The sequence below is a fragment of the Gopherus flavomarginatus genome, chromosome 6 (genome assembly GCF_025201925.1).
Source record: "Gopherus flavomarginatus isolate rGopFla2 chromosome 6, rGopFla2.mat.asm, whole genome shotgun sequence".
Taxonomy (NCBI): Eukaryota; Metazoa; Chordata; order Testudines; family Testudinidae; genus Gopherus; species Gopherus flavomarginatus.
This window is the reverse complement of record NC_066622.1, coordinates 92,254,017-92,266,760: the sequence shown is the minus strand read 5'-3', so window position 1 is coordinate 92,266,760 and position 12,744 is coordinate 92,254,017. Positions and strand designations below refer to the sequence as shown.

At 42.0% G+C, this 12,744-nt stretch overlaps 2 protein-coding genes across 15 annotated transcripts in view; both read left to right on the top strand.

Annotated features, from left to right (window-relative positions):
- The window catches only part of JMJD1C (jumonji domain containing 1C), a 306,949-nt gene that overhangs the window by 79,359 nt on the left and 214,846 nt on the right, over positions 1–12,744 (top strand). For all 11 annotated transcript variants that reach the window (XR_007775055.1, XR_007775056.1, XR_007775054.1 and 8 more), the window contains one exon: positions 8,854–9,018. Coding sequence is in view for 7 of the 11 variants with exons in the window: in XM_050958280.1 (XP_050814237.1) it covers positions 8,854–9,018 (165 nt within the window). In the remaining 4 variants the exon portion in view is untranslated. The remainder of the gene's footprint in view (positions 1–8,853; positions 9,019–12,744) is intronic.
- Positions 1–12,744, top strand: part of LOC127053499 (zinc finger and SCAN domain-containing protein 20-like) — a 449,526-nt gene that overhangs the window by 407,318 nt on the left and 29,464 nt on the right. The gene's annotated exons all lie outside the window — the stretch shown is intronic.

The following is a 12,744-nucleotide window of genomic DNA, read 5'->3' as shown; positions in this document are numbered from 1 at the left end:
GGGCGCGAAATGATTGTCTGCCATTGCTTTCCCGGAGGAAGGAATGACTGACGACATTTACCCAGAACCATTCGCGACAATGATTTTTGCCCCATCAGCCACTGGGCTCTCAACCCAGAATTCTAAGGGACGAGGGAGACTGTGAGAACTATGGGATAGCTACAGAATAGCTACCCACAGTGCAATGCTCCGGAAATCTACGCTAGCCTCGGACCATGGACGCACACCGCCGAATTAATGTACTTAGTGTGGCTGCGTGCACTTGACTTTATACAATCTGTTTTATAAAACCGGTTTATGTAAAATTGGAATAATCCCGTGATATAGACGTACCCTAAGATTATGCTCTGTTGTTTGTAAAGTAAGTTGTATATGTCATAGAAGTGTAAGAATTGTTTGACCTACCAAGATGAGTTACCCAGAACACTGATACTTGCTTAATTACTGGTGTGGGAGAGGGGGCAAATACTTTGTGAACTGTAGTCAGTGAGGTTAAAGCAATTATTAAACTGAGAGAAAACAAATTTGAGCATAGAGTTCATGATGAGGAATATTAATGCAATAGCATGGAAATGCAATGACTGTCCTTTGTTCCTCTTTACCTTCCTCACTTAGGAGAGAGAACAGGAAACCATTCTGTAAATGCCAGCCAATGAGTCATTTTAGCATACATAGTAGAAACCTTGTCAATAAACATGGTTCAGAAATCCATTTGCTTATTAAACAAAATTGCTTTGTCTGAAATTGTTTAAATGTTATACAATTAAAATTTTTGTGTGAGATTCTGCCTGTATTGTCTAGAGGTGGTATTGGAATAAATATAGTTATTGTCAACCTTCAGATTCTTAGCAGTTCGGTTGTCTACAACATATAACTGGGCGGAAGACTAATAGTATATAGTACTTCACTATGGAAGAATTGTAAACGACATCCTGCTTACTCTTGATGGTTTCAAAAGAGAGGAATATATTTGAGGCTTTAGAAGTCGGATAAGCTGGAGGGTGACAGTTCTGTTTGCAACAACATTCAAGGTTTCAGAATTTGTTTTTGTTCTTCATTGGAATGAAAACAAACTTCTGAAAGTTTTCACAAAATGGAATTGTGTTGACATATCTGTTTTCAGATAGAAATGGCCAGGTTTTCAGTTTAGGTCTCTCTGTGGTCAAGGGTGCTCTTGTCACTTCTGACCAGACAGAGAAATAGTCCCACTGAAAATGTAAACTTTAAGGCCAGAAGGGATTTTAAGGCCAGAAGAGATCATCGTGACCTCCTGCACATCGCAGACCACAGAACCTCACCCACCCATTCCTATAATTGACCCTACCTCTGGCTGATTGAAGTCCTTAAATCATTATTTGAAGACTTCAAGTTACAGAGAATCCGCCATTTACGTTAGTTTATGCCTACAAGTGACCTGTGCCCCATGCTGCAGAGGAAGGCAAAAAAAAACCCAAGGTCTCTGCCAAACTGATCTAGCTGAAATTTCTTTTCTGACTCTCAATATGATAATCAGTTAGACCCTCAGCATGTGGACAAGACCCACTAGCCGGATACCTGGGAAAGAATTCTCTGTAGAAACTCAGAGCCCTCCTGATTTAGTGTCCCATCACCGGCTGTTGGAGATATTTGCTGCCAGCAGTCACATATGACTACTTACAGTGGCATGTAGCCATTGTCATACTATCCCCTCCAAAATAATATACCTAGACTTCAGCAAGGCTTTTGACACTGTCCCACATGACATTCTGATAAATAAGCTGGAGAAATGCAGAGTTGGCAGAACTACCATTAAGTGAATCCATAATTGGTTAAGCAACTGCAAACAAAGAGTGTATTAATGGAATGAGGTCAGATTGGAGGGAGGTCTCAAGTGGGGTTCCACAGGAATCTGTTCTAGGTCCAGTGTTGTTTAACACCTTTATTAATGACCTAGCTGTAGGAATAGAGAGCATACTGATCAAATTTGCAGATGACACAAAGCTGGGGAGGAGATTACTAACAGTTTGGAGGATAGAGCTAAAAATCCGGGGGCATCTTGATAAATTGGAGAACTGGGCTATAGACAACAAAGTGAAATTCAAGAAATTCAACAAAGACAAATGTAAGGTGCTACACTTGGAGAAGAAAAGCCAAATGCACAAATATAGAATAGAGGATAACTAACTTGGCAGCAGCACTGCTGAAAAGGATCTGGGAGTAGTGGATCACTGCCTCAACATGTATCAGCAATGCAATGCTGTTGCCAAAAAAGTAAATGCAGTTTTAGGTTAAATTAACAGAGGCATAGCATGCATATCACGGGAGCTGAAAGTACCGCTCTACTCAGTGCTGGTTAGGCCTTAGCTGGAGTATGTATCCAATTTTGGTCACCAGTGTATAGAAAGGATGTAGAGAAACTGCAAAAGATCACGCGAGTGATGAAGATCAAAGAGATGGAATACAAGCCATATGAGCAGAGACTGAAGGAATTGGGTATGTTTAGTTTGCAAAATAGGAGATTAAGAGCAGGGGACATGATAGTGGTCTTCAAATACTTGAAAGGCTGCCATTAAAAAAGATAGAGAAAAATTGTTACCTCTTGCCACAGAAGGCAGGACAAGAGGCAGTTGGTTCAAACTACAGCACAGCATATTTAGATTAAATCTCAGGAAAAACTTTCTAACTGTAAAACAATACAACGGACTACCTAAGAGGGTTGTGGAAGCTCCTTCACTGAAGGTTTTCAAAAGGAGTCTGGATAGCCATCTGTCTTGGATGGTTTAGCCACAACAAATCCTGCATCTTGACAGGAGGTTAGACTAGATGATCCTTGTGGTCCCTTCTAACCCTATGATTCTGTGAAAAATTTATCAAACTCAGTCTTGAAGCCAGTTAAGGGTTTTTTTCCCCCACTGCCACCGTTGGAAGGCTGTTCCAGAACTTCACTCCTTTGATGGTTAGAAACCTTTGTCTAATTTCAAGTCTAAACTTGTTGATGGCCAGCTTATATACATTGGTTCTTGTGTCAACGCTGACACTTAAATTAAAACTCCTCTCCCTCCCTGGGAATTCATCCCTCTGTATTTATAGAAAACAATCATATGTTCCCTCCAGCCTTCTTGTGGTTAAGCTAAACAAGCCAAGCAAGCTCTTTGAGTCTCCTCTTGAGAGGTAGGTTTTCCATTCCTCTTATTATCCTCGTAGCCCTTCTCTGCACCTGTTCCAGTTTGAATTCATCTTTTTTTAAACACGGGACAAGAATTTCACACAGTAGTCCCCTTGAGGTCTCACCAGTGCCATGTATAATGGTACTAACACTTCCCTGTCTACTTGGAAATACCTTGCCTGATGCATCCTAGGACTGCATTGGCCTTTTTTCACAGCTGTATCACATTGGCGGCTCATAGTCATATTGTGATCAAACAATACACACAGATCTGTCTTCTGTCACTTCCAACTGAAGTGCCCCAAGTTCATAGAAATAATTCTTGTTGTTAGTCCCTAAGTTGGTGACCTTGCATATTGTACTATTAAATTTCAGCTCATTTCTATTAGTCCACTTTACAAGGTTGCCCAGATCTTCTTGTATGATATTCTGGTCCTCCTCCATATTGGCATTACCTCCTAGCTTTGTATCATCCACAGATTTTATCAGTGCAGTCCCACTTTTTGTGTCAAAATCAGTAACAAAAATGGTAAATAAGATTGGTCCCAATACCGATCCATGAGGAACTCCACTAGTAACCTTCCTCCAGCCTGACCGTTGTCCTTTCAGTATGACCCGTTGTCTCCCCTTTAACCAGTTTCTTATTCACTTTTCAGTTCTCATATTAGTCCCCATCTTCTCCAATTTGACTAATTTCCCATGTGGAACAGTAGCAAATGCCTTGCTGAAATCCAGGTAGATTAGTTCTACTGGATTTCCTTTGTCAAAAAAATAAGTTAATCAGATTTGATGTTTCAGCTTCAAAACAGAATATTTAGATAAAAATACATTTAATTGAGAGTTCCAAACAGCTGTGATTAGAAGATAGCTTGCAACCTTGCTTTAATCAGAAAAAGTATTGCTGAAGGTTTTTCCCCGCCCCCCTTCTGCTGGAAAACTGTAACAATAATTGTAAAAACTAGCAAGCTAAAACCAATTAAATTTTTATAAAATATTCCCAGTGAGAACTTCTCCTTCATGTCCAGGTCTTCAGTGCCATGTTGCTGAATCTTCAAGCTGTACTGCTTCAGGGAGGTAGAACAGTTGTCCATAACTGGGAGGGCTGGGAGGCTAGGCTCCTCTGAAGACTTTCCAAACTGTTGTTCTATCTGCACAGAACAGGATGGCATTGCAGCATATCCTGCTTCAGAGAGCCAGATCAGTTAAGTAAAGGGTTGGGAATTTTGAGCCTTGGCACTCCTTAGGGATACCAGTTTGGCTACAGATTTTATTTTAGTGGCTCAAGTTGCTGTTTTGTTTTATCTGGGCTTGGGGAGGATGGTGAGTGGCTCTTTGAATATAGTTGACTAGTCTGCAGGGTGGAAAAACATCTGTTTTTTAAAATTTAAAAATAGATTTTTTTTATTTTGGATTTTTTAAATTTAAATGTAATACCTCCTTTCTTTTTTAAAATCTATTTAAAATAAAACTTGAAATTTATGGCAATCTGTATTAGGGCCTTAACGGACTATAGTCTATTAAAAATCATTTGAATTTAATTAAAATACTAAGTAGTACATGTTTGCTGACAATTTTAAAGAAAATCAGACTACTGAATAGTGGAATTACTAGCTAAGCACATGGAACCAGAACCAGTTTTTAGCAGCACTAGCCTCTTTTGCAGGTGCAGAGAGATTATTTTCTTTTCAGTTTATTCTACTAGTGCAGTTCATTCAAAGTTAAGATACTGATTAGGAGTTGAAAAAATAGGAAGACTTTTATTTTCTTTTTCCAATTGGGAATGGGGAACCGCGGCCAATGGGAGCTGCTGGGAGCGGTGCCTAAAGCAACATCCACACACACACACACACACACACACACACACACACACACACACACACACACACACACACACACACACACACACACACACACACACACACACACACACACACCCCCCTGCCCCTCTCCTCTCCCAGGTTCCATCCACTTCCCGGAGAGGTGTGGGCGCAGGGCAGGGAGGCAGGGAGCCTATCCTGACCCCGGTGTGCGTCGGTTCGGAGCCACTCTAGGTAAATGCTGCGGGAGGGCAGGGGGGCCTTGTGTGCCGCGTGCTTGAGACCTCTGTCTAGTCTGACTCCTGTATAACACAGAAAGACCTCAGAGCTATAGAATGCCCTCAGAATAATTCCTTATCTTTTAGAAAAACATTCAATCTTGATTTTGAAATTTCCTATAATCATGACCTCTGGTGAATTGTTCCAATGGTTAACTACCTTCACCGATTAAAAAAATTTCATCTTATTTCCAATCTGAGTTTGTCTAGCTTCAACTTCTAGCCATTGGGTTGTCTGCTACGTTGAGGAGCCCATTATCAAATATTAGTTACCCGTGTAGGTAGTTATGGACTATGATCAAGTCACAGCCTAGCTTTCTCTCTCTTAGGGCTGGTCTATAGTAACACTGTAAGTCAATCTAACTCACTAGTTCAGTTACATAAATTCCGTAACTGAGTTTAACATAACATAAGATGATTTAGAGCGGTGTCTATCCCACACTATGTCGACAGGAAACACTGTTCCGTTGACATAGCTTCCGCTCTTGGGGAGGTGGAGTACAGCCATTGACGGGAGAGTGCTCTCCCATTTACTTAGCATGTCTTCACCAGACCCACTAAATCAACACCGCTGCAGCAGCAGTGCTGATTTAGCCGGTAGACATGGCCTTAGGCTAAATAGTGTGAGCTCCTTGACTCTATCACTGTAAGGCATGCTTTCTAATCCTTCAGTCATTCTCTGGTTCTTCTCTGAACCCTCTTGAATTGTAGATACGAGAACTGGACACAATATTCTAGCAGTGCTCACACCATGCCAAATATAACTTGCTGCTACTTTGGAGAATTTAGACTGGCCATTTTTTTCCCCCAGGGATAGACTAGCCAGGTTCAAGTTATCCTTGTAAACTGCTGTTGGCCAGCCTCAGAATAAATAATATAATTTCCAGGGAAGGAAAAATAGGACAAAGTTTCTGTAGTGTCTTGGACTATCTAACTGCATAGAAATGTTTAACTTCATGCCACTTGATGCATTTCAAAGGTAAAATCCTTTTCAGAAGAACTAGAGAAAATAATTGCAACTACTGCATAAAGTATGACTATCAGAGAGACAATACTTTAAGATGCAATCTGTGTTGTTCTGCAATGGTTAAAAAGGTCTTACTGTACTTTAAACGTTAGTGAACTCTGCTGAAATATTTTGGTCAGAGAAGGATTACACTTAGCATAATTTACAGAAAAATTACCTAACACACTTTGTATTTTAATAAATAAGAGAGTTGGTAATTAAGTACATCATTTAGTTCTGAGTTTTTATAAATTCTCTTTTTCAGTCTTGCCAAATTAAATGGTAGTGGCTCTATTAAGTGAGCACAAATATACATTAGGATTTGAGTGGAAGGGTATTATATTACTCTGTTGCCACTTAATTTTTTGCTTTACATTTTTGTATACAAAATATTGAGATTTTTGTAAAAGCATTCAGAGTTGTGGCAGGTGAGAGGGGGTAAGGAGTTGAGGGTTGGAGAGAGAGTGGAGTGAATAACAATTGAGTTTATCAACAAGAAGGTGTAAGTGGGGAAATGCGGGGGGGCTAAGTGATAATTATGGACATTGAATTATTGGAAAGGTGGAATGACGAGAGGCAAGTAGGTGATGTTTCAGGAGATGAAACGGGGAACTCGGTTACAGAGAGATGGGAGAAGCAATAGTTTGCAAAGACAAAGTTGGGTGAATGGAATTATTGGTGGGTGGGAGGGTTGACCCAGGTTAAAGGTCAAACAAGGAAGTGAGACTGGAGGCTCAGATGGCCTGCCAGCATGGAAGTTGCTGAGGATAAACATCTGCGTTTGTGATGTAAGGGAGAGCTAGATGTCGGTATTTGAGAAGTAGTTGAGTGGGAAGAAGTCAGGTAGGCAGGAGATAGGACGGAGTCTTTGGGGCAAGTGGAGAGGTTAGAGAAGGAGAGCAGATGAGAAACTTATTCATCTGAGACCAGAGAGGAGAAGGAGGAGGAGAGTTGACGAGGGAATGTCTTGCCAATTTAAATAAAGAGAACACGGACCAAAATATGATAAGATCCTGGCAGGCAAGGCAGAGGTTGAGAGCATGTCAGAGGAGCCAAAAGGCAGCTGGGTTGTGATCCTGAGATTCAGTTGGTGAAATGCAGTTGTTTAGCTTGAAAGATGGCAAAACTGAAGGATGGAAGTCGGTCTGGTCATAGGATTTTCACCAGAGATTCTCTGCAGCAGAACAGGAGTGTAGGAAGTGGATGTTGCAGGTGAGCCAGAGATTGTTGGAGTTGCAAGGCGGACCTCACAATAAAAGAGCAGAACAGAAATGTCAAGTGTGGAGGGGAGTGAGGAATGAAGAAAATCAACAACCATATCAATGGAAGAAAAGCATAGGAGGACTGATAACAGATGAGAAATCCTGGATGCTGATGGACTAAAAGTCCTGGGAAGGCCAAGAGACAGGGCACGAGGGAGTGGGCTCACGATTGATGTTGAGGACAACAGGTGATGATTGGGGGCGGGGAATGAGCAACAGAAAGATCAAAGAGTGGGCAAGTGCTTGGTTAAGACCAAGTCAGGTGAATGGCTCTTTTGGTAAGTGGGAGAGTTGAACAAGGGCAGCAGGTCAAATTAAAACTATAGGGAAAGGAAACATGCAGCTAAGGGGTCAGATGGGTCATCAACATGGAAGTTGAAGCTAGTGAGACTGATTGTGGAAGGTTGTGAGGAGAGGAACTGAAAGATCCGTGAGTTGAAATCAGAGAGGACAACTGAATGGCAGCAATTGGGTGGATAGTAGATGACAAGATGGAGCGGGAAGAGTAGGATGTAGTGCTGTTCAGAAGAGAGTGGGAAGGAGGTGGAGTGGGAGGGGCTGGAAACAGCACGAATTGGAGAGAAGCCGCACAGTCCGACCACAGTCTGATCCAGGGAATGGAATATGAGAGAAGGAGGTGCTTTGTAAGAGCGGGCAGCTGCAGAGGCAATATCAGAGAAAGGGATCCAGGTCTCTTTGAGAGCCAGAGCTTGGTGGGAGCAAGATATGAAGTCATAAATGAAAGGTTTTTTTTTTTTTTAAGAAATGGGAATAAACGTTTCAGAGACAGCAAGAGAAATGCAAGGGTGAAGGAGGATGGGTGTGAGATTATGAACAGGGGCAGACATGGTGGAGAGGGGTGGGGAATGAGGCAATGTCACCAGAGGTCAGGAAGAGATGGCAGAGGGTGTGGATATGGCATCTAGATTTGTGCTGGTGGGTCATTGGAGCTGTGGGTGAGTGGCAGATGGACAAGGGTGAATACATACTACAACAAAAAATTGGAAAATAATTTGAAGGTACACTAGTAGGTACCCTTAGGTAGGTATAGTGCATGGCCTCTCTGTACCCTCTTCTCAGACAAGGAGATATGGCCAGGCTGACCCACTTGAAAGAGCTAAGTGCGGTGGGGCAGTCCAGGACAGGGACTGGTCTCTGGCACTGGCAGAAGCTCCCCCTGAGGTAGCTGAACTGTGATGTGGTGATTTTAATTGAGATTGAGCAGATACTTCAGATTAATTTACTGAAATTCTTGTATTTAATTTTATAATCTATACTGTACAAAATGCAATTGTTTATATATAAAATAATAAATATTTTATTTTGTATTATCTGATTTCCCCAGGTATATGTGGAATTTGATGACCTTGAATGGGAAAAACGAGAGTGGGTTAAGGTTTATGAAGATTTTGCAGCCTTCTTGGTGGAGTACCAGCTGGTCTGGGCAAAAAGAAAGGACCCTAGCCAGACTCAGGGATCAAAGATCAAACAAATTCAATGGCCTGCATTGGTAAGATATTTGAACAGTGTCATTTTTAAGCTGTTAAACACAGAATGTTACTAGGAAATTGTTTAATTTCATTGTAATTACCTTGATGTTGGAAGTTAGTTGTTTTCTTATCTGTCAGTCTTGACTCCGCTAGTCAAGCAAGCTCATGTGAAAGGATGGGAATTCTATGATACTAGTCACTCATTTTAATTTAACTTTTGAGGTGATGCAGACCATGGTAAATTTAGTATCTCCTAGTGATTATAATAAAACTGATAACACCTCTCTCAGTCAAAGCAGTTTGTGTTAATTAACCTAGTAGCACCATGTTGCACCGGTGCAGGGAGATTGGAGTTGGGTTAACTTGCATCCCAGAGTTCGTGACTAAGGAGGGCTGAGGAGGCGGTGTAAGTCTAAAGGAGATGACGCAACTCCCAGGTATGCTGCTAAGGTCCAGAGAGATGACAGGTGAGTATACACCAGGGGTAGGCATCCTATGGCAAGGGTGCCAAAGGTGGCACGCGAGCTGGTTTTCAGTGGCACTCACGCTGCCTGGGTCCTGGCCACCAGTCCGGGGGCTTTGCATTTTAATTTAATTTTAAATGAAGCTTCTTAAACATTTTAAAAGCCTTATTTACTTTACATACAACAATAGTTATATAATATAGACTTATAGAAAGAGACCTTCTAAAAATATTAAAATGTATTACTGGCACGTGAAACCTTAAATTAGAGTGAATAAATGAAGATTCAGCACACCACTTCTGAAAGGTTGCTGACCCCAGGTATAGATGCATTGAATCGGTGATAAAATAGTCAGTTGCTTCTTCTCTGAGGTGAGAACTGTATCCCTCTGAGTATCTGGAGTGACACTCAGATGCTGAAGCAGTTGAGAGGGTTAAAGATGGCTTTTTCACCCTGTTTACTTAGGAAGCTTTTCTTGTAGTCCTGTTTACTTAGGAAGCTATTCTTGTAGTCCTAGGCTGTGATGAGTATCTGATGAGGTCATCTAAAAGAGGGACAGGCATGGATCCCCGTCTTCCTCAGAGAAGCTGCTAGCACATCCAGGATTTTCCTAAAGACCCAAGTTGAGCCCCATTGGGAGAATCTTGTATTGAAAATGTTTTCCACAGTAATAGAAGTCTAGAAATCTCCTGTAACGTCTCAGACTGGAATGTGAAAGGAGAACTCCAACAAGCATATCAATACCATGAGTCTTGGGGATGCTTAGCCATGATATGATAGTGATTTTAGTGTCTCCATCTGGAACTTCAGTCTCATAGTGAAATTGTTGAATGAACTGTGATCTAAGATGGCCTCCAAATCTCCATTCGTCTGTGGAACCATAATGAATATGTTCTATAAAACCTTTGTGTTGATGAGGCAGGCTCTATTATCTCAGTATTGGTGAGGTGGGAAATTCCTATGTTTTTTCGCTTGTTTTGTCTGTGTAAGCCAGTGGGTAAGCTCACCAACCAGGGAAAGTAGAATAAACCTCCTAACAATCATTTAGTCCATGTCACTTTCTTCAGGGCTGGCTTTATTATTCACAAAAGATTCAAAAAGCTCAAAATATTATAAAAATTGGGTGCAGGAGGCCTGTCCCAGTTTCTAACGTCTGGTAAGGGATAGGGCACACCTGTTCCTTTAGGCGTCCTGTCAGATCTACACGGAGGAACCTCCCTCAGGGACTTACCTCAACCCTCATCTATCCCAGACTGAGCTAAAACCATTCTTTATACAGTATTCAGGAGGCATTCACATGGTTCTAAATCAGCTGCCTCTTCATCATGTGTCCTGTTAAGCAGTTGCTGGAACTTGTAAATTCCAGTCTTAAAGTTCAACATGTTGGGAAGTGCATATGCACCCAAGGACCAGCAACCTAGTCAAGATGAAGCAACTTAAATGGGGAATTCTGCGTGGGGTAGAATCTCTCTAAAGCCAACTCCTCCTTCCCACAGATCAGATAATCTCCTTGAATGTAAGTGTCCTGTAGTTGTAGGGAATGCTTGAAGCTGGATGTATTTCCAGATTATCCCTGCCTCGAGTTTCATGCCTCCCTGGTTAAAGCAAGACCTTTTCATTTTGCCCAGTGTTAAGTTTTTGGCATTTAGAAAATTAGTAGTTTTGACTTGGCTAGATGATTGTATGGTTTTCTTCCATTCTTGGCTTTGGCCATTGTTTTGTGCATGTGTTCACCAAACTAATTCCCCTATGCCCTCCTCTCCATCCCGAGTACTTTGTGGATGTCATGAGTGGCCTAGCATGACAGTTTTCTGGAGCCATAATTGTCATTGGGTCATTGTGCTGGAGGCCATGGAGCAGCTAGTTAAAGCAAGTCCGGGAAAGCTTCTCTCCTGAAACGAGCACATAAAGAAATCGTTTAGGGTGGTCTTGATGCCTTGGCAATGTATGGCTTTCACTTGGCCCAGTTTGTGTGTTCAAGTTAGGATGACACAAGTAAAACAAAAAAACTTGAAGCTGAGTGCATAAGCTTGTCATACTGATGTTCCTTCTCAGGAGAATTCCATTTTTGTGTCAGTGGGTTCCTTGAGCAGGGACTCTTCCTTTTTGGGCATTAGTATCTTTGTCCAGTGGAACTACAAATACATCTTGGGTGAAATAACAGTATTTTTTTGTCCTTTGGTAGACTGTTGAAATTTTTAATCTGCCTGTGTATATGCTTGGGTTTCTTTGGGCTCTCACATGCAGCCTTAATCACATTGTCAAAGGGAGGATGGGGAAGGACACAGAATTTCTTGTTGAGTTTAACTGAAGTGTTTGTCTGGGACACCTTTTTTGGTCTGACTCCCGAGTCCTCTGTGTGGTGTAGAAGCAATTTTAGGTCTGCTCACACTCTCTAAAGTATGTGATCAAATAGGTGTTATGGGAGCAGCTTCTCATTGGACTGAGTATCAGAGGGGTAACCATGTTAGTCTGTGTCCACAAAAACAACAAGGAGTCTGGTGGCAACTTAAAGACTAACAGAGGAGACTCCATGCATCTGAAGAAGTGGGTTTTTTACCCATGAAAGCTTATGCCCAAATAAATCTGTTAGTCTTTAAGGTGTCACTAGATTCCTTGTTGTCTTCTCATTGGAGATTTTTCAGGTTTGACTTGGTTTTGTTGAGTTAGCTGAGGAGCAGGAAGGGGCCTTCTTTCTTCCATTCTTCATAAACATTTTTTTTTTATTGGCTTATGTTTTTCTGGCTCTGTAGTCAGGTGACGAGTCTGAGAAGGAAGGCTTGACTGATAAAGGTGAAGTTGCCTTTCTGTTTTCTTTCTCTCTTGCTTTCTTTCTGCCAAAGGAGAATTTTTCCCTCCACACCAGTTAATTTCTGGTTTAGGTATTCAGAGTTTAAGTATTTTGGTTTTTTACCTCCTCCAAGGTTCTTTTAGAGCAGCATTTCTCAAATGGGTCCATGGATCCCTGGGGGTCTGCAAGGAACTCCAAGGGGTCCACGGGCCCTGCTGATCAAATCCTCTCCTCCCTCCCAGCGCCTCCTGCACGCTGGGGGGAGGAGAGGGGATGAGGGTGTTCGTGAGGGGGGGGTGGGAAGAGGAGGTAGGGATGGAGCGGGGGCAGGAAGAGGTGGGGAAGCGGTGGAGTGGGGGTGGTGCCTGGGGCTGAGCAGGGAAGGCTTGGTGGTCTGCGGCAAAATTTTACATGGAAATGGGGTTCCTCAGGTTACTAAACTTTGAGAACCACTATTTTAGAGAGGTTTTCTTTCTCTTTAGGGCCTTTTT